We start from the raw sequence: 26,114 nt of genomic DNA, 5'->3' as shown, positions 1-26,114 counted from the left end.
CCCAGTCAATTCGGAAGACTGGTGCGCCTAGCAGAACCAGGGACGGGATTTTATAGGGTATTGGGGAGCAGAAGCAGGCTTACAGAAGCAGATGCATGGTTGGTGGATTCAAGTGAGGCGCGGATGTATGGTTACACCCAGTTGGCTATTCAAATGAGGTTGTCACACAGCAAGAGAATACGTGCAGGTTGGGACGTCCGGAATGTCAGGGGCTAGGGGCTTATCTCTTGTTAGGTGGCCCATAAAGCAATACCAATAATTTAGACTGGTTTCTGTATTTTGTTTTCTTTTATGGTCTGTTTTGTCTAAATGATGGGTCAGCTTGTCCCACAAAGCTTGGACACATCTGAACTTTCCCAGGCTTATTTTAGTTCTGAGTCTGTGTATCTAAAAACTTACTTTTTACTTCTATAGTTGAGGGCCTTGGGCTTGTACAATTCCCTTTCTGGGAGGGGGTCTTTCAGTGGAACTTGAATGAACTGGAGAGAGAGAGAGAGAGAGAGAGAGAGAGAGAGAGAGAGAGAGAGAGAGAGCGCGCCTATGTGCCTGTGTGCCTATGTGTACACAGATAAACCCAGAGCCTGGAGACTACATGGCTAAATTTCTGTAACTATGTGCCTGAAACTGGAGACAGGGATGAGAGGTGGCTCTGAAGAGGTAAGCGGGAGACAGCAAAAGTCTTCTGAGGGAGATAAATCATTTTGCAGATAGACCATTAGCAACCACTCCAAGCTCACAGAGGGAGGCCCAAGCCAGGTCTACAAAGATGGTGTATGGGAAACCTCCTGTCTCTAACTTGGCTGGAACCTCCTGAGGTTAGAAGAAACAATGTATATAAGAAAGCCATGGTGGAGAACATCTCACTGTGGCTGTTTCTAAATACCGTGGGCTTCATTCTCTCCCTTTGTTCAGAGCATCCGGGCTAAAGTGGAGCTGTCGGTCTGGGATCAGCCGGAAGACCTTAATCTCTTCTTCACTGCTACGTGCCAAGATGGCCTATCCTACCCTGGTCAGAGGAAGTGTGAGGGTCTGAAGATCGGGGACACGGTAAGTGGTCACTCTAGTTCATAAGAGTTCTTGTTCGCTTGGGTAATTATTCTCTGAATCTAAATTTTGTAGCTTCCTGGAGTTCTCTAGGGACGTGTGTTGTGCCTTCTAGTCCAGCATCCTTTCTAAGCTGCTGTGCACTTTGTGTGCAAAGTCTTAGGAGGACCGGTATGGAACTCAGTCCACAGAGCCCTCAGCGCACTGCCTGCTGAGGGGTCCTCAGTGGCACTGGGCCTTGGTGCTTTAGCCATTGTTGTTTTAGCTTGATCCAGTCAGGGAAGAATATTGACAGGAATCTAGGGGACTTGACTTCTATTCCTCATCCATTTGGGAAAAGACGGAGATAGCCCTCCGTGCATCTCATCTTATTCGATGAGTCTGTGGAGTAGCCCGCAGCCATGGAGGGAATACGGGCCTGTCAGAGAGCAGATATAAATGACAGATGTAAAGGTGAAGATACAATGATGAGTTGTCATTAGCTGGGCGTGGCGGCCCATGACAGTCAGGGTACTAGGATTGTTTTTGACACTAGTCTCACCTACATAGGGGGACCTCGTCTTCCAAAAGAATAAAAGATGTAGCAGTGATGCCAAACAAAAGGTTGGAAAGGAAAGCAAGGGGGAGGGTTTATGAATGGTGACACCACCATGCCCTGGTAACACAGGCTCTTGATGGTGATTGGAGGATCGTGCACCACCTTCTGGAGGCTTCCTGTTAGACACAGACAGACTATAACGACCATCCCAATATCATTTTAATTTTTTTCTTTTATTTACTTAATTTAGGATTCACGTTTTCTTATTAATTTATTAATACCACCTTCCTCTTTCATCCCTCCCATTATTTATTTATTTTTTTAAACATTTGTTTATTTTTATGTGCATTGGTGTTTCGCCTACTTTATGTCTGTGTGAGGGTGTCAGATCCTCTGGAACTGGAGTTACAAACAGTTTCGAGCTGTCACGTGGTTGCTGGGAATTGAACCCAGGTCCTCTGGAAGAGCAGCCAATGCTCTTCACCACTGAGCCATCTCTCTTGCCCCGTGTTTTACTATTTTTAATTATGCTAAGTATATACACGTGAGTGCAGGTGCCTGCAGAGGCTCTGGCCTGGAGCTGGAGTTATAGGTGGTAGTGAGTCACCTGACATGCGTGCTGGGAACGGAACTCTTGTTCTCTGGAGGAGTGGTGCATGCTTTTAACAACTGAGCCATCCATTTCTTCAGCCCCCTCCAATGAGCTTTGGTGACCATTCCTTTCCTTAGAAAATGGAGTGAGGGAAAGCTTCCTTGAGTACTTCAGAGTATCTGAGCATCTTCTGGGCACTACTGCCAACTAAGGTGGCAATAAGCCAGCATCCCCCTGCCTCAGGAAGACACGGGAATATCTGCTTACCTCTAGACAGGACATTCTAGCCTCTTCTCCCTTCCTCCCTGTTCTCCATGTTAAGTGGTCCTTCACCCACTTAACACCACACAAGTAACTGGTCCCACCTTTTCACAATCCTCCAATCACCCTACCACCAAATGAGGCAGTTCCAGTCTGGAAGGTGAGACTGTGGGGAGCCCTAATGACTAGGAAGCCAGTGGTTCTCCCAGACAGATTTCCCCAAATATATTTCGCTTTTACCAACTTGAAAAGGTCAGTTTTTCATTACAGCCATCACCAACAATTGTCTATATGACAGTTAACTCAGAAGGCGCTCAACGAACAAAGTGACATGCTTGAAACTAAATTCCCACTCCATCTTCTGTTTGTGCAAATAGAAGATGGTTTCAGTGCTTAAATTCCTGTGGACACAATAGAAATGGTGAAACTCCCTACCTTCAGCGTATTAGTATACAATTGTATCAAGTGTTTCTGGAACCATTAAAGAGACTCTTTCAATAAAACTTGAATAATTGTTAAACGTTGTACTTACATTCTTTAGATAAATTATAGTTACTTCTCTTTTTAAAAAGTTTATTTTATATATGTGAATACATTGTCACTGTCTTTAGACATACTAAAAGAGGGCATCAGATCCCATTATAGATGGTTGTGAGCCACCATGTGTTTGCTGGGAATTGAACTCAGGACCTCCGGAAGAGCAGTCAGTGCTCTTAACCACTAAGTCATCTTTCCAGCCCCTATAGTGATTTATAAATCAAGATAATTTAAGCAAAAACAGAAGTCTTGCTGCAGTCGTGGAGTTTAAAGAGATACTGCGGATGGGGAGATGGTGTAGGTTTGCTGCTAAGCCCGATGATGACCCTGGAACCCACATAGTGGAAGGAAAGAACTGACTCCCACAAACTGTCCTCAGACGTCCACACATGTGCAGTGCCGTGTGCACTCCGTGCCCAAAGTAAATAACAAATGTAAGGGCAAAGCCGAACAGGAAGTTCTGGGAATGGCAGGAGGTCGGCAGCCATAAATAGTAAAAGGACACGTGAGCAAATTCTATAGATCTTATCTGCATGGGATGTGTGGTGCGGTGACACTGGGCTCAGTGGGCAGGCAGATTTATGAATGTGCTTCCTATAAGGGATGGCTTGACAGAGACTTGGACGTATATTGTCGGCCTGTGTTTGTATGTCATGGGCAGGCCTGTTTATCAAATACAGAAAGGTCACAGAGCTGGAGCAAACAGCCTAGCTTGTAAATCAGGGAGGCTAAGATTTAAAAATAGTTTTTAAAACTAGGTTATGATTAATTAGTTAATTATAATTAGTATGTTATATTTAGTTTAGAGTATTAATAAGAGAGAGGGAGTGTGCTCTGATAGTATTTTTGGTTGGTTGTTTTTTACAATAGAATCTCATGTGCGCAGGGAGTTCTGGGCTAACCTGGGCTATATAGTTAGACTCTGTCTAAAAAAAAAAAAACCAAGTGCTAAGGGTGGGTGAGACGGCTCAGCGAGTCAAAGCACTTGTTGCCAAGCCTGATGGACCAGTTCATTCCCTGGGACTCACGGTGTGGAAGGAGAAAACCCACTCTCCAAATTGTCTTCTGATCTGTGCGTTGTGCCATGCCACTGGGCCCCTTACTCCACCCCAGTAAAGACATGTGATATAAAAAGCTTAAGCATCTTATGTGGTGTGCCCACCGGGGCTGTGCCGGCCGGGGCTGTGTTAGCAGAGGATCATTGGGAATGTTTGGTAATGGTACCACTCTTCTCTTCAGGCCACACTGCTTGTGGTAGAGTCTTCTTAGAAGCGAGAGTGACAAGCTATGAATAGGTTAGGAAAAAGCAAGAGAACGGGCCTGTTGAAAATGCCACCTTGAGGCAGAATGGATTGAAAGTCTGTTCATGCTGCCTTAAACACATGTAGGGAAACTGCAAGGATCTTACTTTGGGGTCCTTCACAGAATACAGAGAGGATACATTTTACCCCATGATGGACCGGAAGCAGACTGGACAGTGAGCATTTCTCTGTTCCCCTCTTAGTTTCCTGCGAGGAAGACACTGTTACCTGTGTGACAGACTAGGGAATCTAATACAGAATTACCGAAATGAAAGCACAGAGCCTAAGGCTTCCTGTTCTGTAGCCCGCACCTAACTCCCACGACCCTTCCACCGCATGCATTTCACATGGCAAGGATTGGGACATCGTGGTGATGGGATGCAGGCTTCACCAGAGAGCGGTCCCTCCCTCTGTGTCATTGTCATGGAGTTCACAGCAAATTGGGTGGGGACAGAATAGTGCACTGGTGGGCAGCCAGGGACTCTAGGATGGTAGTAGGCTTGCCCAAGCTCACCCAGATGAACCCTCCCATTGATCATAGCCTTCCTGTCCCAGGGAGCCATAGCCACCTATATGTAGGAACTTACAGTGTGCCCACTTGGTGCTTTACTACTAATTTCTTTTCTTTTCTTTTCTTTTTTATATTTATTTTATATGTGTGTTGAGTGTGGGGGTCATATGACAACTTGCAAAAGTAGGTTCTGTTCCACTGTATGGGACCCCACATTTGGACTCAGGCCCTTAGGCTGGACAGCAAGTGCTTTTACCCACTGAGCCATCTAGCCAGCCCCTGGCTTCTGTCTCTTCCAGCAGCTTTGCAGTTAACTCTAGTTCTCCATGTTAACGCAGTGGCCTCAAAACCTGGGGCTCAAAGAGGAGCCTGAGAAACTGGCCCCAGGTCCCACTGGCAGTGAGCAGCAGGCAGCAGGACCCAAATCACTGATGGTGCCACGGCCCAGTCAGGCACAGTGTAGTCCAAGGCTTGGGGCAGAGTCATTATCGTTTACGCCACAACTCGCTTGTGTACGGCTCTCATTTGTTTGTGTGGGAATCTGATGTCTGGAAATGAGAGAAAAAAAAAAAAAGACTTTAAATGGAAACTTTCCTTGGCATCAGTTGTAACAGGATGGTTTTTAGCACATTCGAAAACATAATAATGACAGTGTTCACACCTCCAAAGTTGCTTTTGGCCCATCTTTGGGATCCAGTAGCCATAGCCCTCTGGAAATTGTAGCAGGTCCTCGGGCAAGCCTCTCCTCGCTGGCCCTTTGTCCTCTCTCTGTCCAAGTATTGTCGCAATGTCCACGGGCCACACACAGTCACATGGCCTCTCTGGCTAGAGCTGTGTGGGGTTTGTTGTCTGGATGTGGACATCGGCACAGAGCCACTCTTTCTCCAGGCCGGGTGTGTCACTGTCCACCAGGGTCATGCAGATCATGAGAGCAGGACTTTCTGGACTGGGTGAAACCGGTGCAATGACATATGAGGTCTGAAGATGAAGAATTTTAAGGGGCGGGTTGGAGTGATGGCTCATGGGTTAAGAGCACTGACTGCTCTTCCAGAGGTCCTGAGTTCAAATCCCAGCAACCACAGGGTGGCTCACAACCATCTGTAATGGGATCAGATGCTCTCTTCTGGTGTGGCTGAAGACAGTTGCAGTGTACTTGCATATATAAAATGAATGAATTTTTTTCTTTAAAGAATTTTAAGGGGCTAGAGAGATAGATTACCGTTAAGGGTGCATACCCAAGTAGAGGACCCAAGTCCAGTCGCTATCACCTATGTTGGGTGGCTTACAACTGCCCATCTTCTGGACTCTGAGAGAACCTGCCTCACATATTACACACCCACACACAGAAGCACATACATACACATAATTCAATTAATTAATTTAGTGTTTTTCAGGGCAAGGTGTCTCTGTCCTGGAACTTGCTTTGTAGGCCAGGCTGGCCTCAAACTCAGAGAGTCACCTGCTTCTGCCTCCTGAGTGCTTGGACTAAAGGTGTGAGCCCATGCCTGACTTACACATAACTTTAAAAAATATATGTATAAAGGTTTAAGATAGTAATAATGAGTGTAAAACTAAGCTCAGGGTCTTCTGAATAGAAATCCAGGAAAGAGAGAAGGGTTGGGAGGAGGGAGAGAGGAAGAGGGGGGGAGGGGGGAGGGAGAGAGAAAGAGAGTCAGAGACAGAGACAGAGTCAAGAGACAGACAGAGACAGACAGAGAGAGAGAGAGAGACAGAGACACAGAGACACAGACAGAGACAGACAGAGAGAGAGAGACAGAGACACAGAGGCACAGACAGAGACAGACAGAGAGAGAGAGAGAGACAGAGACACAGACAGAGACAGACAGAGAGTGACAGAGAGCCCCGTCCTTACTGGTGGCCTCGATTCTTTTTTACTGGGATGTGCTTGTGTTTGGGAGAGTCCTGCACTTCCTCCATTTTGTGAGACAGAGGGAGCACACTTTCAAACAACACCTGTGTGATGCTCCAAAGAGGCCCCTGAAGGCTTGTACTCTTCCCTTCTTCCTCTTGACTGAACTGTAATCTCCCTCGAGTCTGAGTTTTGGCAGCCAGGTGTGCCACCCAGTGCTTAACACGGGGATGTCCCAACTTGCTGGCGACTGTGCTGAGATCTACTGTCCGGTGAATGCTTATGAGCTGGTGTTCTGCTCACCAGGCTGCAGTCCCAGTAGATGGAGTGCTTATACAAGTGGATCTTCCCTGTAGCCAAGGAAGAACGGTCTGGCAAAGAAGAGGAGTAGGCTATTAGAGCTGAGACCCAGAGGGACAGTGGAGTCTCTCCTAGGTGGGAACCCTGGAGAATAAGGCTAGAAGAAGGTGATGAGTGAGATGAATTCGCTAGGGAGTGAAAATCGCCGCCCTTTGTGGCCAGGGAGGGAGAGGTCAGAGAGCTTCGGAGATTGATGGTTGTGGAATTGAGAGGAATAGTTTGGGGACTAAGAAACAATAGCTGGCCCACACTAGTAGGACGTGTGTGTCAAACTTAAGACCCTGGCCACTCCTTGGCAGTAGGCTTCTTTTCTGGGTGTCACAAGTTAGAAAAGATAAGGGATGTGTTAGGGAATGGTGACCAAAGGCTCTGGGTCTCTAGGAAAACAGGAAAGCAGTTCAGCTGTCAGTGGGTACTTCAGGGGACAACAGTGGAGGCTCTTATGGCCAAGGCAGCACTGGAACAGTTGGACTTAGTAGATCTCACTTCCTGTAATAATGGCAGCTTCTTGTGAAGGTGAGGGAGAGGCAAGCGGGGCCTTGTGGTCGTTTCCAAACAGAGGTGGTTTTGTGACTAAGAAACAGGAGACTTGGCAGTAGGTAAAACAAGGATGTCCTGAAAGAGAAGCCATCCTCAAATGAAAGCCTGAAGCCTTGAGTCTGGTGAGATTCCCACTCTAAGTTCTTAGGTGGCCCTCTAAGGACCCCCATCCATTAATCACCAGCCCCGCTGAGTTGACCTACACCCCAGGAGCTTGCATTCTTAAGAACTAACCTTGACACATCAGTACACAAGTGGCTGGCTGTCCAGCTAACATTAGCACCCCACACAAAGGGCCCAGTGAGCCTCTGTTAGAGCCTTCTCACGGCATACATGCCAACACGCACGCACGCACGCACGCACGCACGCACCACACACGCGCCGCACACACCCCTGCTCTTGTCCACTCTTCTGGACCTTGACCTTTGGGCCTTCCTCACCTCTTTGTTTTATTGAGAGCTGGGTGGACTTGGCATCTGTAGAACCCCGGGGTTGGGGAGTTTGTGTGGGGTCTGGGCAACTCCCCTTTTGAAAGGATGGTCCTCCCATTGAAGAACCAGAATCATCCCAATGAAGTTGAATCACCAGTCTGGCCAGGATAGCTGCAGCATCTGTGACATTCCTCTGGACGGAATCTTGGAATGGGAACCTGGAAAGTCTCCAGGACCCCGGGAGCCCTCAGTATCAGTGCTTATCCTGAGACTTCAGCCACCAGGGAGGGAAGCCAAGGAATTTCCAGTGCCTTCTAGCCTCTCTGGGTTCTTTGCTAATCCAGTAGGAGAACAGAATTTTAATGGGGGATGGGTGGTAAGTAAAACAGACCTACTTGCTGTCCCTGACGGGACAGGCTTTTTATAGCATTCCTGCATCCAGCAGGAGCCAAGAGCCAGTGGCTGAACCAGACAATGCCTCTCTCTGGTTATCAGACAGCAGTAGGTCAGGCAGATAGCACCTCCACTGGACAGACGCCCCGGAACCCTACTTCTCAGCCAAGCAGGCCGAGTTTCCACGTCCCAGCTCCAACTCACAGGCTCCTAACGCTTCCACTTAGCCTGGCACATGTGGGCGAGGCTGGAGAGTTTGTTTCTCTCCCCGTGTCTGGTCACAGGGAAGCGATGGCACCAGGCACTCAAAGGCTGTGCTTCCCTGCGTTCTTCACGGGCCCATAGATAGCTTTGCTCAGGCTCAGCCCTCAAACCCTGCCTGTGTGCAAGCCCAGCACATTCCCAGTCCAAGGCAGAGAACTTGGGAGAAGCCTGTGACTGTCACTTTGGGGGTCACCGCTGTGCTGTCTCTGGATTGAGCCAGGCGGCCAGTTGCGTGTGCTGGATTTTTGTTTTTTGTTTGTTTGTTTTTGTTGTCGTTGTTGTTGTTTTGTGGTGTTTATTTTGTTTTTTGGTCTATTGAGAGTGAGTTTTCTCTATGTAGCCCTGGCTGTGCTCGAACTAGCTATATAAACCAGGCTGGTCTCGAACTCAACAGAGCTCCACCTGCCTCTGCCTTCCAAGTGCTGGAATTAAAGGTGTACACACCACCGCCAAGCCTTCTACCTAGATCTTTACATACACGTGTGCTCTGTTCCCCTTTCTAGGAGGTGATAGGCTAGGAGAATGCAGGTCTGTTCTAGGTGAGCACAACCCCCCCCTCACTATATAAACAGACAAGCTCACAACCCCTCTGACATCACTGACTCCCTTGAAGTGAGGACAGCTGTTACAAGCTGTTAAAGCTTGGCTGACAGGGCTCCCCAGCCCATTCTGAACCCCAGAATTCAGATCTGAGGAGTCTTGAGAAATAAAGACATCACCCAGATATAAGGGACCACTTGGAGGAGAGGCCAGGTGTGTTTGCTAGAGGAAGGGATCCCCACTTCCAGAGGGGTGCATCTCCGTGAGGTCCCGTCTGTCTGCATTTCTGTGGCTTGTTCTAGGGCACCTCTGCTGTCCCATCCCCCACACAGCTCCTTCCTCTGAGGAGGGAGAAGCAGAGCAGGTATGACATTAATGTTCTGATTCCTGGAAGGATCAAAGCGAGCTTCTCCTCCCCTCCAGGCTTGTGAGCGAGCAGCTGACAGACACCTGCCACTTTGCTATGTCTGTCTACCTTGCTGTCCCCTTCCGTTAACAGTCTGTAAGAAACGCTAAAGTTAGAAACTTCCCCAAATCACCAATCTTCCTCCCTTCCTTCCAAGTGCCCCTGTGTGTGATAGTTATTCAGGCAATGAGTGTCCCTTACAGCTTTAGAACTGTGGGCTGATTGAGCAAGGTACAGCTGTGAGAACCATTCTTGCAGGGCACTGAGGCTGGAGCATGAGAGAAGACATTCGCGCATCGCTCTTCCCTTCCCCTACAGAGAAGGAGACCTCTTTACTCTGGGTCAGGTGGCTGCTCTCTGCCCCTGCACCTCATGCCCGGTGGTGCCACCATACCTCAGCCTCTAGCCATGCCTGGCATAGACAAGTAAATGCTGGTTGAGTGAATGGCTTCTGAGATGGGAGGAGAGATGTGCAGAGCAGTGGTGGTGGATGAGGATGGGATACAAGAGGAGAGAAAGAGGAGAGAAAGAGCCACATGAAGCTGACCCCTCCTGCATTTCTTCAGAGACCCTCTCCTGGGGTCTCAAAGAGGATGAGAATGGACGCTAAAGACCCATGCCTAGGGACTGGGGTTAAGAGCACTGAGTGCTCTTCCAGAGGACCCAGGTTCAATTCCCAGCACCCACATGGCAGCTCACAACTGTCTCTAACTCCAGTTCCAGGGGATCTGACTCCCTCACGCAGACAGGCAGGCTAAACGCCGTTGCACATGAAATAAAAAAGAAATAAATTATTTTTTAAAAGGAGACCCATGCCTGGCCTGGAGAGATGGCTCAGCGGTTAAGAGCACTGACTGCTCTTCCAGAGGTCCTGAGTTCAATTCCCGGCAACCGCATGGTGGCTCACAACCATCTGTAATGGGGTCCGATGCCCTCTTCTGGTGTGTCTGAAGACAGCGACAGTGTTCTCATATAATGCCCAATTCTTACTGAACATTAGCATAACCAAGTGTTCTTCTCCATAAAGTACCTAGTATTGTTGGCTGTCAGTTCCTACCAGGGTTCCACCTGTGTGCTGGACCAGATAGTATTTATACGGGGTATATTTAGCTGTGCCCTCTCCGCCCCCATGCGTGGGAACCATGGCTTGCTATGGCTATGACGTCTCTTCTCCTTCTACCCCCAGGCGTCCTTTGAAGTGTCTGTGGAGGCTCGGAGCTGCCCTGGCAGACATACAACACAGTCTTTTACCTTGAGGCCTGTGGGCTTCCGGGACAGTCTGCAGGTAGAAGTCGCCTACAACTGCACGTGCGGCTGTAGCGCCGGGCTGGAGCCCAACAGTGCCAGATGCAGTGGGAATGGAACATACGTCTGTGGGCTGTGCGAGTGTGACCCCAGTTACCTGGGCACTAGGTGCGAGTGCCAGGAGGGCGAGAACCAGAGCGGGTACCAGAACCTGTGCCGGGAGGCGGAAGGCAAACCCCTGTGCAGCGGACGTGGGGAATGCAGCTGCAACCAGTGCTCCTGCTTTGAGAGTGAGTTCGGGAGGATCTACGGGCCCTTCTGCGAGTGCGACAGCTTTTCCTGTGCCAGGAACAAGGGCGTCCTATGCTCAGGTAGGCCTCTAGCCACCATCTTTGTTCTGAGCCACACCCACGCCTGGATATTACATGGACCCAGACCTGCCTTTCTCAGGATGGTGGTGGAAAGGGTCATGCCTGGGACTGTCCTGACTGGGCAAAAACCAGGACAAGACAAGTCCTGCCTACCCCTGGCACGAGGGTGGGTGCCCTCATGTAGAATGTAAACATCAGGTGTGAGGGAGTCTGTTGTGGCTCTGCTCTGACTGGACCTACCTGCACAGTGTGTCTGGTGGGTGGTGGCTGGCCATGAAGATGAAGTCTGGGGTTGGGGGAGAAGACCTGTTGGGCACACGTGATGAGGTAGCATTGTGTGAGGTTATCCATGGTTACCAATGGGCAGACAGGTGGTAGGCTTGCGTAGGTGGGGAAGAAAGGAGGCTTCCTGTATACAAATCTGTGAGACGGGCTTGAGCACATGAGGGTGGTGGAATTGAAGTGTTCAAAACTGTTGTGGAGGGCTGGGGATTTAGCTCAGTGGTAGAGCGCTTACCTAGGAAGCGCAAGGCCCTGGGTTCAGTCCCCAGCTCCGAAAAAATGAACAAAAAAAAAAAAAAAAACTGTTGTGGAAAGTGCAGGCGATCGACGTGTCGTGGAAAGACCGGAATCCTCTGGGACCCGCCATCAGTGGTTCACTGGTGCTAGCGAGTGTGTGTAGGGATGGGTCGCTGCCGGGGTGGAGTTGTGAGGAATGAGACCGAATGTGCCCAGCACACACCTGCCACAAAAGGAAGACAGTGGCTGGATAGGTCAGAGCCATGCCCCTGGGAGCTGGCAGTGTCAGGCTGAGCCTGCGGGTCCTGGGGGTGAGCTTAAAGAATTCCAGCATGGTAGGGATGGAGTTTCTGTCCCCTTAGTCACAACAGATGCCCTGGTTGTGTTAGCAGTAGTATTTTACAGTGTTTTTCTCTTGAAATCGGGAGTCAGATAGAACCCTTGGGAATGTTTTTGCTCCAGAAGGCTGCTTGGCCCGTGTTGTTCGGGAGCGAATTTGCCCGTGCAAATCCATCCGCACAGTTTAATAGGCAGACACTTGGCTGCTCTTGGACATTGGTTTTCCCATCTCTAGAACTGGGCCAACAATGCTTGCTTCTTCGTTACTTCGAGACTAGAAGGAGACAAAAACCAGGAGCTTTAAGTGAGCCCAGAGTCTAACCGGAACAGGGCAGTTGGTGCAGGGTGTGTTAGTGGACTTCTGAGGGGAAATCCTAACACTTTGGGGATTCTGAATAAACACACTTTTTTATTTAACCACCAGAACCCACAGTTCTGAGTTCATCTGACATTGCAGAGTTCTGCCAAAAGCATGTGTCTGAAAGGCCCCTGGTGGTCTTTCCCACTTACCCAACTAACCCTGTGACCCCGTGGGCCCTGGTTTCAGACCCCAGAGGGGTAACCCAGATCTATGGCTCCCGTGTAGACAAGCAGTACACCAGCTCGCTAACTTCCTAAGATGGGGCGTTCTCCCCCAACACACAAGTTATACTCAGCCCTGAAAGGAAACTTGGAAAACCGGAAGTTGATAGAAGTGTGGTCAGGCTGTGCTGTCTCTGTGGTGAGCAGGATTGATGGGAACCATCTGGCAAACCAGTCAAGGGGCCATTTTCTTACTTCCCGTGTACCCTCCTCTATCCCGCTCTCCATGCTGTCAAGAGAACTGCTTTTCCAGAGAGTGGAAGGATTATTCTTAAGTCTAGAATGTTCCGAATGGTAGAGAGCAATGTTTAAAGTCATCTACGTTTTCCTCATCCTAAGAGGTTAGTTTCTTTCCTTCCCAACTATTCCCTCAAGTGAGCATCGGTGTCTGCATTGACTTTGTGTCCTAAAGTTCACCCTCTCTCTCCTCCAGAGCGGAGCTTGAATTACTTTAGTAAACTGTTGATTAGAAAATGTCGACCCTTCTTCGCACATCCCGCCAGACCTCCCCTTAAAGCCACACTAGCTGAAGTGTGAAAGCACTCTAGGACTTCCTGGAGAAAAGGGTTTCTGCACTTAGGTTGTTGTGGAATTGGTCTCAAGCTTCCTTGTCTCAGACCGACTGGCTCCTCCTGGATATAGCTGAGCTGTGGTGAGCCATTCCTCCCTCCAGTTCCGGGGTCCCCGTGACCAGCTTGAGCTCTGCTCTGGAGCTGAACACACTGGTTTGGTTTAGGTAACTGGAAGAGTTCCTCCAATGGGGTTTTCATGGGAGAGAAGCCGGTTTCCTAAGCACCCGCCTCCTGAAAGTGCTGACTCAGGCTCTCAAACCTCAGCAGTCTCTGACACTTCTCCTTACCCCTGGCCCCTGCAGCCCATCCTGGAAGTAGGTCATGTGGTTGAGGTCTGTCTTGAGGTAATGGTGGTGGTTGGGGGTGGGGCAGGGTGGGCAGTGAACTGGAAGAAGTTGCTGAGACAGACTTAGGGCCAGCATTGGTGGGGACACCAGATAAGCTCCTTACATTTATCTAGTGCTTCCTCTGCTGGGCTTGCCGTCCTTGACCCCTGTTGAGAGAGACAGGAGTGTGAAGAGAAAAGGCAGGAGAGGTTTTCCATCATCAAAAGGAGCAGCAAAGCGACCAAGACCAGGTCTGGAAGCAATTGAGCAGTTGTTACTGTTCTCGTGACATATCACCATGGGACAGCCTCTGTATACAGGACTCTAACTGTGACTGGTCTCTAGGAGACACAATTTACAGAATAATTCTGTCCCCAAACAATTTCCGTGTGTAATGGGAGTTTTATGAGGTCCTTGGGATTCTTCTATTTATCTGGTTCTCGGAAAGTGTTGACCCTTCAGAGTCTTTTTAAATGAGAGAAGAGGCGGGGGTTTGTTCAGTTATTTTTAATGCAGTAAAAGAGACTCGTTCAGACTTTGTGCTGCTTGGGTGATCTGCAGCTCTAATAGTCATCTCCTGGGCTCTGGGTCACTCTCTTAGAGGAAGATGTTGAGATCTTATAATAATCTCATGGTGAGCCTGCCTCTTGGGTCTCTTAGAATGAGAAATTTAAAATCTAATCAATTACAAAATTTTGAGCAGAACCTTTTTGGTCTTATAACTGTGAGGTTCCCTCCAAGTACATTGCGGTAGGGTTTTGTAATACATATCCTACTTTATTATGTGGTGGATATTGAGAGAACCAAACAACACCCAGAGTTCCTTCCCAGAGATGAAAATGAGAGTCTGAATCTTGGAGCACCTTTCCCTGCCTCCGAGAACAGATCCCGGGGTTGCCGACAGTTCTTGGTAGACTTGAAATGACTCTGCCAGGCCTCCGTAGCTAAAGACTCCTGTGATTAAAGCCCAGTTCTTGGTTCCCTCCTTCTTGCCAAATGAAACATCATCCATGACAACATTACCCAGGTATGTCTGAAAAGTGTCTCTCGATTTACAGAGATTAAGCAGGGCCTCCAAAAATAACGGACAGATAGTCTGCATTCCAAAAAAGGTGGGTATGAGGGTGCGTGGGTGAACCACGGGCAAAGGGGCAGTTAGTGGGGGCTGTTTTTCCTTTGAGAGTAGCAGAGTCAAGTTTTGCAGTCTGGCAGGTAAACTTGGGAAACCAGGTGAGAAATAACTCAGAAGTAAGCCGAGCTTTGAATGGCCAGGGCTTTAAAGACCAAGGAAAGAGTTACTGTGTGGTTCAATCCCAATCTGTAACAGACCTACACAGCATGCCCGCCACCAACCATATCTCTTCCTCCTGCTCTCCTCTCTGACCTCAGGCTAGAGCCCAGGGCTTATCGTGTCCTTTCCTCCCCCTTACCAACCACTACTCAGAAACCAGGTGTATCAGCTTAGCCACCAGGTGTGTCAGCTTAGCCACCAGGTGTGTCAGCTTAACCCCCCAGTGGTCATGAGGGTTATGTTGTGGTACTGACCTGAAAAGAGCCTTCTGGGGAAGAGCATCCTGAGAGGATGCCCTGCATCAGTGCCAACCAGTGGTCCCAGTCATTTCTGTAGGATAATCAGAAGCACACGCCTGCATGAAGCCCTCCTGTGGCTTTGCCACCGTACGAGATGAAGTCGCTGTGATCTCAGCCCTCACTCTTCATTCTCATCTGCCATGCGTGGAAGGTGGATGGCGAACTGGTTTTTGGTCCCAGATAGGAAGTATTCAGTGACTTGCCCTGCCCCCACCTCAACCCGCCCAGATGCGTGTGGCTCGTCATCAGTCCTTTGCTCTTCCTTGCAATTAGCTACGAACTATCACCTCCAACAACTTCACTACGAATTCAAGGAAGCAGGCGTTCTCAGCCGACATGAAAGCCCAGAGCCAGTGTGCTATACATAATAAATTAGTAGGGTGATAGAAATGTCAGAGCTGGGTGTGAGGTTGCACACCTTTAATCCCGCACTCTGGCAGAGGCAAGTGGATCTCTGGGAGTTAGAAGCCATCTTGGTCTGCATAGCAAATTCCAGATCAGTCAGGACTGCATAGTAAGGCCCTGTCTGATTCCTTGGAAGGGAGTGACCGATAGTTGTGAGCTGAAATGTGGGTGTTGGGAATCAAGCCTGGGTCCCCCGCAAGAGCAGTGAGCACTCTTAACCACTGTGCTATTTCTCCTGCTACTAGAAAGTGACCCTGTCTTTTAAAAAAAATACCCTGCCATTCTCACGGATTTTTCGTTTGTTTGTTGTTTGTTTGTTTGTTTGTTTGTTTTGAAACAGGACTTCTTTGTGTAGCCATGGCAATCCTGAAACTAGCTCTGTAGACCAGGCTGGCCTCGAACTCACAGAGATCCACCTGCCTTCGCCTCCAGAGTGCAGGGATCAAGTGCACACATCACCACCAACCGGCTTTCTTACAGCTTTCTCTAGAGATTAACTTTCACACTCCAGATCTGTAGCCTGAGGCTTTGGCCACTGCTGTATCTTCTATGATTGCATTGAAATTTACATATTTTATAGATAGCTGAATACATTTGCTCTGAATAATAAGTGTAGCTCATTTTTATGTGTGTGTTTTAGGGAGGTTTGTTTCGTGGGGTTTTGCTTGCGTTGTTTTTAGGCGGGCTCTCACTATGTGACTGGCCTGGACTCACAGAGATCGCTCTGCCTTTGCCTCTGCCTCCCAGGTACTAGGATTAAATGCAGGAACTACTATACCCAGAGTCTCTAGGTCGTGCCAGGACCAACCCACATGCAACTGCTGTCACAAATTTTTGAGTCCTGTTGTGGTTTGAATATGCTTGGCCCAGGGAATGGCACTATTAGGATGTATGGCCTTGTTGGAGGAAGTATGTCACTGTGGGGGTGGGCTTTGAGACCGTCCTCCTAGCTGCCAGGAAGACAGTAGTCTTCTTTTCTTTGCCTTTGGAACAAGATGTAGAACTCTTGGCTTCTTCTCCAGCACCATGCCTGCCTGGATGCTGCCATGCTTCCTCCCATGATGCTAATGGACTGAACCTCTGAACCTGTGAGCCAGTCCCAATTAAATGTTGTCCTTATAAGAGTTGCCTTGGTTGCGATGTCTCTTCTCAGCAGTGGAAGCCCTAAGACAGGCACCTTGTCAATGAACCAAGATTGAGCTATATAGAGTTAACCCCAAAGGGGCCTGTAGGCTTTCCATGGCAGCTCCTAGGAAAATCAGGATTGTTTCACATAGTTAATCCTGTATGCTGAAACTTACTGAGAGTTATATCCAGATTCTACTGTCAAATATAAAATTATACACACACACACACACACACACACACACACACACACACATACAGGCATGTACTCACAGACACACAGAGGCACTCGTACACACATCTTCATGAAAAAGGATCTTTCTTCCAAATAGAAAACATCATGAACTCTAGTCCCAGTTTTCCCGTCACATGATCAGATGATCTGGGGCTTTTGCGTGCAGCCAGCCAGCTTCTGGAAGTTTGTGCCTAGAGAAAGCTGTCTGGGAAAGTCAGAGCCGGGGTGGTAATAACCTTGCGCCACGAAGGATGTCAGTGATGGCTCCTCATTTTGTCTTAGGCATGTTGCTACCTACTGTTCATTAAGAATCCGTTACACATTATGCATTGGTTGCCCCCACGCCAAGTGTTATTCTAGATGCGGGACTTGGAGTCGTGAGTGAATTTCTAAGTTTCCGTTGCCTCTGGAATTTTCCACTGGGGTTGAAGAATGGGCACATACAGTATTGCAAGCGTCTCCCTGCGTGTTCTGGATGCTTCTGTGAGCTCAGAAGACGAGGAGCAGTGGAGGGGGCATGCAAGAGCCTGCCTTGCTCTGAGCTCTGAGTTCAGCTCCTGGGATTAAAGCTCTCACTGCTCTGGTCCTATTTCCAGAAACTGCTTAGGTTATCGGTGATTCGGAGAATGGACGGGTATCAGCACTGGCCCTTTTCTCTCTGTTTAGAAGGGGATGAATGCAAATAGAATACCTCATGCCCAGGCTTGGCTTTCTGACTTGATCCGTAAACTGATGAAGTTTGGCTAGAGAGGGACACAATGGCATTTAGTAAGCAAAACATGCAAATTTATGGAGCCCTGAGGTTGCCAGAGCTTAGGTCTCTGTCATATGCTCATCGATGCTATCAGCCTTTGAATATCCTAGGAAAATGGTTAGAAAGTTTCCCATTCTTCTTCAATTTAGAAGTCTGAGAGACCTCTGGTGGCGGAAACAGTTACTCTTAATGCGCTTTCCTTCTCTGTCTCAGGAATTGAGCCAATGTTTTTGTTTTGGTCCTGGTTTTGGGAACGCCAGTGCACTTGATTATTGGCAGGGGCAAGGCAGGATGTGATGGTGCTTCGTGTCCTTGGAGGTGAATGTCCCTTCCTGGGAACACCGCCCTTGGAGTGCCACCCATAGTCAAATATCCCCTGGAGTCTGGAATTGTTCAGGCTGTTTTCTTTCCTTTTCCTGGGTCACCCCTGACCCCGAAGCTCATCCACAACGCCACCCCACAAAGTCTAAGGGAATGCGACTGTGTCCCACGCTAAGGAAGTCCTAGGCAGTGGCTACTTGATTCCACGGAGCTGACCTTAGGCAGCAGGCAGGCAAGGTAATGCAAGGAGACTATTTGAAAGCACTTCTTACAGGGCTAGAGAGATGGCTTGGGGGTTAAAAACACGGGCAGCTCTTGCAGACGGCCTGGGTTTGGTTCCCAGCACCCGTTTGGCAACTAATAATTTTAACTCTAATTCTAGAGGCCCGCTATGTCATCTTCTGGCCTCCTTGGGTATCACTCCTGTGCACATACATACATACATACATATACTCATGAACATAAAATACATAAATGCTTTTTTTAAGCTCTTTTATGACTTGGAGATTGTGTCCTTGGAAATAGGTGAATGAACGCTAGTGTTTTGAATTCATCGCCAGTGAGCTCTGAGCAGGAGGGAGTTTTGTTTGTTTGTTCCACGTCACATGCCTTTCCTAACAGTACCAGTCACACACAGTAGGTCAATAGGTATTATCTACTTTGGGGAAACTGAGGCCCAGAACCTAGACTAAAGTTCCTTTAAAAAAAAAGAAAAAAAGGTCTTGCTCTATGATCCAGGCTGGTCGTAACCTGCTGGCCTTAAGCAGTTCTTCCTGCTTCGCCTCTGGGCTGGCTGGGAGGTGTGCAGCCCCTGTCTCACCTGCTCTTGACTGTAGCGTCAAACCAGAAGAGCTTCGTACTGGTGCATGCACTGTGGCCATTTCTCCCATGGTTGCCTGACTTTGACTAGTTCGTACCTTTACCTAAACCTCTGGATTCCTGGTTCCACCCTCAGTGCCATCACCCACATCGAGGCCCACATTTCTAAGCTGTGCCCAGTTAGTCTTTCCTAAACAAGTCTCTCTTGGGTTGAATTCCATCAGTCACAGCAGACTTCCCCTACCTCCCTCATGGCTGGTATACTATCATCATGGACATGAGGGGCCGAGGCCAGGAAGGCAATGCTATTCTTTGGGGGGCTCTGTGACCACTAACAATGGGGTCTCAGCCTTCATTACTGAAGCATGGCTTAAAGCGGTGCCGTCCTGGTTCTGTCACAGTGATCACAGTTTGCTTCTCAGACGCGTGAAAGGCAGAGAGTGAGAGAGACTTGGAAACACCATCGGTTGGCTGTTTTGTCAAACACAGGAGTAGCTGGCCAAGAGGCCAGGAATGCATCAGTGTGTGTGCTGGGAGATTGGAACATTGTACAGGAACAGAGCGGGGTGCCAAGCCTGTGATTTCTGTTTGTCTATGGCTGTGGAAAAGGGAGGAGGGTCCTCAGTTCTCTTCTTTGTGGTTCCCATGGGTTCCATGGATGTTTGGTGATAATTTGAACTGTCAGGGATCACACTGAGGCCTGCAAGTCAGTGATTCTTGCTCCTTGTTGACTGTTTTCCCTCAGGACTTGAAGTTTGTCCAGCCACCAGCAGCACATTCTGAGTGGCCCCTAAGGGCCGGAAACCATGATAGCTAGGCACTGGGCACACACAAATACAAGTTTGAATTGGAATGGACCGGTGGGCTCATGGGATAAGGTGCACAGAAAGGCAAGCATTACGCTCTCCCTATTAAGTACGTCTTCTGTCAGCCGCTTGCTTTTTTTGAGACAGTGCTGCGCTGCGTATCACTTGCCGGTCTGTAATGTGCTATATAGACCAGGCTAGCCCCAAAGCTGTGTTGATTCTCTTGCCTCTCCCAAGTGGGTGCTGAGAATAGGGGTGTACGCTTCCACACCTGACTGGTCAGCCTTCAAACGTGTTCCAGTCTGAAGGGAGGAAGAGAGAACAAATAGGAAAGTGAGGAAGGAAAAACAAAAGGGCTCCCCTCAAGCTCAAGCTCTGCGTCCTCATCTTCCCTCGGTTCACAGCCACGTTGTCTGTAGGCACCGTCTTCATTGGTTGCTTCCTCCTCAGACCTGAACTCAGTCCCATTTAGACTCCCACGTCTCCTTCCCCAGTGTCCCAGCAATGCTCTTGACCTACCTTCCGTCTCTAGTCAGCTGCCAGGGTGGGACTTCCTCACCTCATTCTCTCTGGGGTACCCCTTCAACAACCCTAGATGGCTCAACCCCTTACATTCCCTCCAGAGTTCTGGGAGCCTCTTGCAGACCCCTACGCTAATATGTCCCCAGCTGAACTCTGTCCTTCCCCCCCAGCATGGCTTTCCCAGGTCTCTGCGTCTAGATTTTGGTTTGCTCAAAACTTCAAGGCAGAAGCCTAAAAGCTACCCTGTATCCTACCTTCCTCCGAACCTCTCCATCCACCTGCCGCCTGCTGACCTTTTGTACCCCTTTGAAGTGTCAATGTTCCTCCAGCCCAGCTTCCACTATCCCAGCCTGTGTGTTGGCCATACTGCAGCCAGAGCGATGGTTCCAACCCGAAGCTCTGTTCATATCTGAATGGGGCTGGAGAGTTGGCTCAGGGGTTAAGGGCACTGGCTGCTCTTGCAAAGGACCCAGGTTCAATTCCCAGCACCCACGTGACAGCTCATAAATGTCTGTAGTTTTAGTTCTGGGGGATCTGACACCCTCACGAGCGTACACACACACACACACACACACACACACACAAATGGGCAGAACACCCATGTACATAAAACAAAGTAAAAATCAATAGAAAAAGATAGCCAGGAGCAGATGAAGGGACTCGAGGAGGAGTGGAAGAAGTCCTGTGGTAGACTTCCTTGCAGGTTGTGCAGGAAGTGGAAATGCAGATGTTATGTTCTGAGGACCCACTCCTCCTCCCCTCACCCCCTCCTCCCCGTACCCCCTCAGCCCCAGGAGCCTGTTTATCTCTTCTCTGTCTTTCATTTATCCTCCCACCCCCTAGGCTTCCCGCTAGGCTGCCTGCTAGGTTGGACGCTCTTCCTCCTCCACTCTCTAAATCTGAGGCTTAATGAACTGGAGGCCTGCCCCAGCCGCCCAGCCGCCCAGCCGCCCAGGGCCCCGTCACACATCAGCAGCAGCTGTGGTGGTAGAGAAGCCAACAGCTGGGCCATCCAGCCCTGTTCAACAGAAAAGATGAGGGAGGCCGATACTGGCTTAGTGCTTCTGGTGGGAGGAGCCAGGCTTGTTCATGGCTCTACACTGTCTTCATGACCTCATACCTTGAGTTCCCTTAGGCTAATTATGAGTTGTGACTGCCCTCCCCAGAGGAGAGGTACTCCATAACAGTTAAAAATACAGACCCCGGGTTGGGGATTTAGCTCAGTGGTAGAGCGCTTGCCTAGCAAGCGCAAGTCCCTGGGTTCGGTCCCCAGCTCCGAAAAAAAGAAAAAAAAAAAAAAAAAAAAAAAACACAGACCCCTATGCTGGGTGTGGGGTACATGTTCTCAACCCCAGTGCTCGAGAGGCAGAGAGACATAGGTGGATGTAAGTTCCAGGCCAGCAATGGATACACAGTAAGACACCATCTTAAATAATCCCGGGGCCAAGCGTTCTACCTCTGAGCTGTATCCCAGAAGCAGAGTATAGACTCCAGAGTCAAGCAAACACGGTTCGTATCCCAGCCATCTGCCTCCTGTACAGCTGTGGTGAACGCACTTGGCCCCTGTTTTCATTTCCCACGCCTGTTGAAATTAAGGTAGTAACTGTACTCACTACATGAGGTTCTTGGGTAGAGTGAGGTCATGTGCGTACATTGCATGGAGTACGTGGTATCTAGCTGTGTTTGTTTTCAGTCACAGTGACAAAATGCCCGAGAAGGTCAATACAAGAGGAGAAAAGCAGGGTTTGGGCCACAGTTTTGGGGATTTCAGGTTCATTCCTTGTCTCCTGTGTTGAGGCAACATGAGGGACCTCATACCTCAGTGGGGCTGGGAGCAGAGAGAGCAAGTCAAAATCCCAACATTCCCTTTAAGGGTATACGGCTGGGACCTAACTGCCTTCCACTAGGCCCCACTGTCCCTGTTGTGCCAACCTGGAGAACAAGCCTTAAACACAAGCACCTTTGGGAGACGGTCCAGGTCTAGGTATAGCTCTGGTGAATTGCCAGTGTCCTGTTACCGGTTCTGAGGAGATTCCCATGACCTGACCTAAGAGGGTGGGGTTAAATGTCAGGCTCACTGTCTGTTCTTCTGTTGCCTGTTCACAAAGCCTTCCCCTCTCCATGCAAGGTGGACAGGTACTCTCTCTCCCTGTGGAAGGCAGTTCTGGTCAGAGCCTGGAATAGGTACAGATTGCTAAGGATGGGCTGAGCACTCCAGTCCAGTCTCGGAGCTTCAGAGTGGGGATTGGAGACGTTGGGGCTCAGCAGAGATCTCTCAGTGGAGCTGGCTTAAACCAGCTAGCTTTGCTGGGCTTCCCTGTTGGGGAGGCTGCCCTGAGCTCAGGCGTTCCTGGTAAGGAAACAATGTTGCCAACAGTTTATCTAGTTGGAGCGGAGAGCTCTGTGAGGGAGTTAGGGAATACCCAGAGCATATCAGAAGACCTCTCTCTATCTTTGCTCTTTCTGTAACTAAGGTCTGTGTACTGAGGGGTAGTGTCCAACAGTGGGGTAGATCAGAGTCCCTGGCCAGCCTGAGACTCACAAGGACAGTGAGAGTCAATTACATAACTCTAGTCTGTTTGTCAACAGAGAACCGGGAGGAATAAATAGTGTGTCTCCTGTTCAGAGTCCCAGATAGAGTCCTGGGTGTGTGTTTGGGCACAGGGTCAGTTTACCTGAGACTACCCAGCCTGGCATCAGAGTGTCCACGATGCCCGAGTGCAGAGGCCTCTCCAGTCTCCCTTCCCACAGGCACAGAGGGAGAGACTGTGGACCCTGACTTAGGGCCTTGCAGGAGACAGACAGACAGACTACACAAAGCTGCCGTCTTGGTAACCTATTCTTGTGATAGTTGCTGGGAGAGCTCCACTTCTGCCCAAAGTTTCACTCAGATGTCTGGAACAGAAGTGAGGGTAGACTTGAGGTACCAGGGAAGTTACTCCAGATGGGCCAGGTTCCCCATCTCACATACTCCTATGTTTCCTTAGCCACTTCCTGTTTATGTGGCCTGTTCTGAGGCTCAGTGGGGCATTGTAAGCTGAGGTACAGCTGTAGCAGAGAGGGCATCAGGATGGGAAGGCGACCTCAACCTCAGAACTGTGAGGAAGAGAGGAGGCATAGCCACGGGCTCATGGATGTGTACATGTACGAGGGTGAGATGTTTGGGTGTAGGAAGACCTTGAAGAGAAAGGAAGCAAGTATCCTTCCAGGCTGAGGGCCATCTTCCCTTCAGCTTTCCCGGGGCCAGAATGGTCTCCCTGGGGGAAGGAGCCAGTGGATTCCAGAACTAAAGAGGAACTGGTTTTGGGAGGGATGATTTGTACCCCCAAGGTTGTGGCTTCTGCCTGCTTTGAGACTCTTCACAGTCGAGCCTTGGAGAATGAGAACCATTCTCAGTTTTCTCCATCGGGATGGTCCTTTCTTCCTCCAAGTCCAGTCTGCCGGACTTGGAAGAGCCCAGACTGTGGGGAGATAGAGTGGGAGCTGCCTTTCTGGGCCTGGAACTGAGGGCTGAGGCCCGCAGCCAGGTTTGCTTCCCTTTGCTGATTCCAAATGTACGTGCATGTTCAAGTTTGAATATGCCCGGTGTTGAGGACCAGGCACTCCTCAGGCAGGGCTCAGTGGGCCTTTGTGTTGTCAACCACTCCACTTAGACTCCTGGCTGTGTGGTTCAGCAGCTCCACCAGGCCCTGGTGCTCAAAAGCAGTGCACCTAAGCTTGGGCGTGGATCAGGTAATCCGTGGGAACTTACAGCTTTGGGGGCCTTTGATCAAGTTGGCATGAAGCCTCCCCCCAACATTACGCCAACAATAGGGGTGAGGAAAGTGGTGCTTACTGAATGCCAAGCATGTTGAAGCCTACATGGCTGACCTCACAGGACTACCTAGTAAGGAGCTGTTTCTACTAGCCTCACTTAGAAATAAAGAGCCAAGACGTAAGGCTTCAGTGCTAACAGTCCAGGGCGCAAGCTAGAATCTGATCCCAGAATCCTGCTGGCTACTGCTTCAGTATCTGGAGGTTTTTAGTGTCTCAGGCCTGGGTCCCACTTCTCTTCATGGCCTACCTCACCCTTGCTTGTCCTGAGACTGATGTCTCTGTGAGTGTGGGGTGGGACTAGGGAGGTTAGACAGTGCCTCCTCTCTGCTTGGGAAAGCCTGAAGTCCACAGTTCTCCACTCTTTATTCCCTCCCTCCTTCAAGGTGATGCTGCCGGCTGTCAGACCTCTACTGTTCTTGTCGCTGACATAGTCATCTTGTTTCCTGAAGTCTTCAGTGTCTGCCTCATAGTTCTTCCTTCTATCCAAGCCCCACTGTTTGAGGCACGAAGTTCTGTCTTTCATTCCCAGGGCATACTGTGGCCATAGACCATGTCAGAGGTTTTTCTTGCATAAAGGCAAGTATTTTTTAGGGCATTGCCACACAGTGTTATTCTTCCTGACAGGAAAGGAAGCATGTTCTGGGAGGTTAGGAGCTTCTTCAAGGTCACAGTACACGGGGAGGATTTGAACTTGGTCCAGCCCATGCTCCTTTTGCTTTCCACAATCCACTCTCAGCATCTTCAGCTCTGTCCTGCAAGGCATCTCACAGAGGAACAGCCTTGGCCTCAGTCATTTTCTCGCCTGCCAGTCTGCCTTTAGAGCTCCACACCTCTATTTCTCCCCAGAACGGTTTCCTGAACCTTCTTCTTTCACAAGAAAGCTCTGTAACCTCATGCTTCCTACCTGTCCTGTCTTGTCCAGCTTGCCTATAGGAGATGTGTGCACTCACAGCCCCACATGCTTGCCCACCTGCTCAACCTCCTGCTGGGACCCCCGTTAGCACCTTCCTCCTTGACCTTCTTCACCTTCTTGAAGCATCAGTGCCGAGCATCCTCTTGCTGCCCCCAGTGCCTGACAGGCCACTGGCTCCCCAGCTCTAGCCCAAGGCCTCTGAATAGCCAATATTTTGCTTGGTAGAAAGAGGCAGGGAGACCTGGCTGCCAGCCCACATAAGCACTGTTTTTGTGAATTCTGTAGAGCTGAAATTCTTTATAAACAAGTACATTTACAACTTCCTGTTCATTTAGCTGCCAATCATTCTGACAAAGGAGGTGCTGATCGTAAGTTACATGTGTAGCCGTTCCTGGCAGTGTGCCGCTGTCTTTAATATCCCCTCTCTGTGCGATGAAAACATTTATGTCTGTATGATATTAAACAGGTACCATTGGATTCAATGCCCTCTGTCTTGATAGCATTATCATTTGGCTTGACTTTTTGATGAGGAGGCTTCCCTTTAAGTCCCCTGGGCCCTGTAACACTGGCGATGGATGGTTATTGATCTTGGGAGCAGGAGCCAAATGTCCCTTGTCATTTTAATACACGTGTTCCTATGGCTAGGAGAGGACAAAGCTACAGAGTTACTAAGATGCCAACCAGGTCAGAGAGCAGACCTTGCAATAAGGATACAATGTATCAGACCTGTAAGGTTCTGAGGCTCTGCTGGTTACACTTTCTAAAGGACACTGGGAGACTTTGAGTCAAGATGACAAGCAGTAGTCTCAGGTGCCTGCTGCCACCAGTTACCTGGTAACCTACCCTGTGGTACTATGTTGCAGATGCTGGGACTCAGCCCACCTCCCTGGAAAGATCCTATTATTAGTTAGGAACAACAGCCAGTGTGAAGTCACACTGGCAGTCACTATATCTTCACCTAATTACATTCAGTTTTGTGTGCAGTGTGTGTGTGGTGGGGATGGAAGTGAAGGCCCCGTGCATGTTAGGCAAAGGCCGTAAGCACTAAACCACCTCCCTCGATCTTTTGCTGTCTTTAAAAGGCAGTGAGCAGCCAGATGGCCACCAAACTACAACTACTAGGGTCTTCATTGGGAACAAGGATCCCTTAAGGACATGAGCATCGGTGGCCTCTACAATGTCATCGCGTACAGACCTCGGCGTCCCTCCTCATTTGGTTTTCTTCACCTTTGCTTTGGAATACTCAAATACTGGGAGCCAAAAGGC

General features: G+C 49.4%; 1 protein-coding gene across 1 annotated transcript in view; it reads left to right on the top strand.

Annotated features, from left to right (window-relative positions):
* Positions 1 to 26,114, top strand: part of Itgb5 (integrin subunit beta 5) — a 115,786-nt gene that overhangs the window by 74,829 nt on the left and 14,843 nt on the right. Inside the window, exons 9-10 of the mRNA NM_147139.2 lie at positions 913 to 1,047; positions 10,775 to 11,204. Of these exons, the coding sequence (NP_671480.2) occupies positions 913 to 1,047; positions 10,775 to 11,204 (565 nt within the window). The remainder of the gene's footprint in view (positions 1 to 912; positions 1,048 to 10,774; positions 11,205 to 26,114) is intronic.

Source organism: Rattus norvegicus, chromosome 11, assembly GCF_036323735.1.
Source record: "Rattus norvegicus strain BN/NHsdMcwi chromosome 11, GRCr8, whole genome shotgun sequence".
In the NCBI taxonomy this organism is placed as follows: domain Eukaryota; kingdom Metazoa; phylum Chordata; class Mammalia; order Rodentia; family Muridae; genus Rattus; species Rattus norvegicus.
The sequence above is the reverse complement of the archived record's forward strand: the minus strand, read 5'-3'. Positions and strand labels throughout refer to the sequence as shown.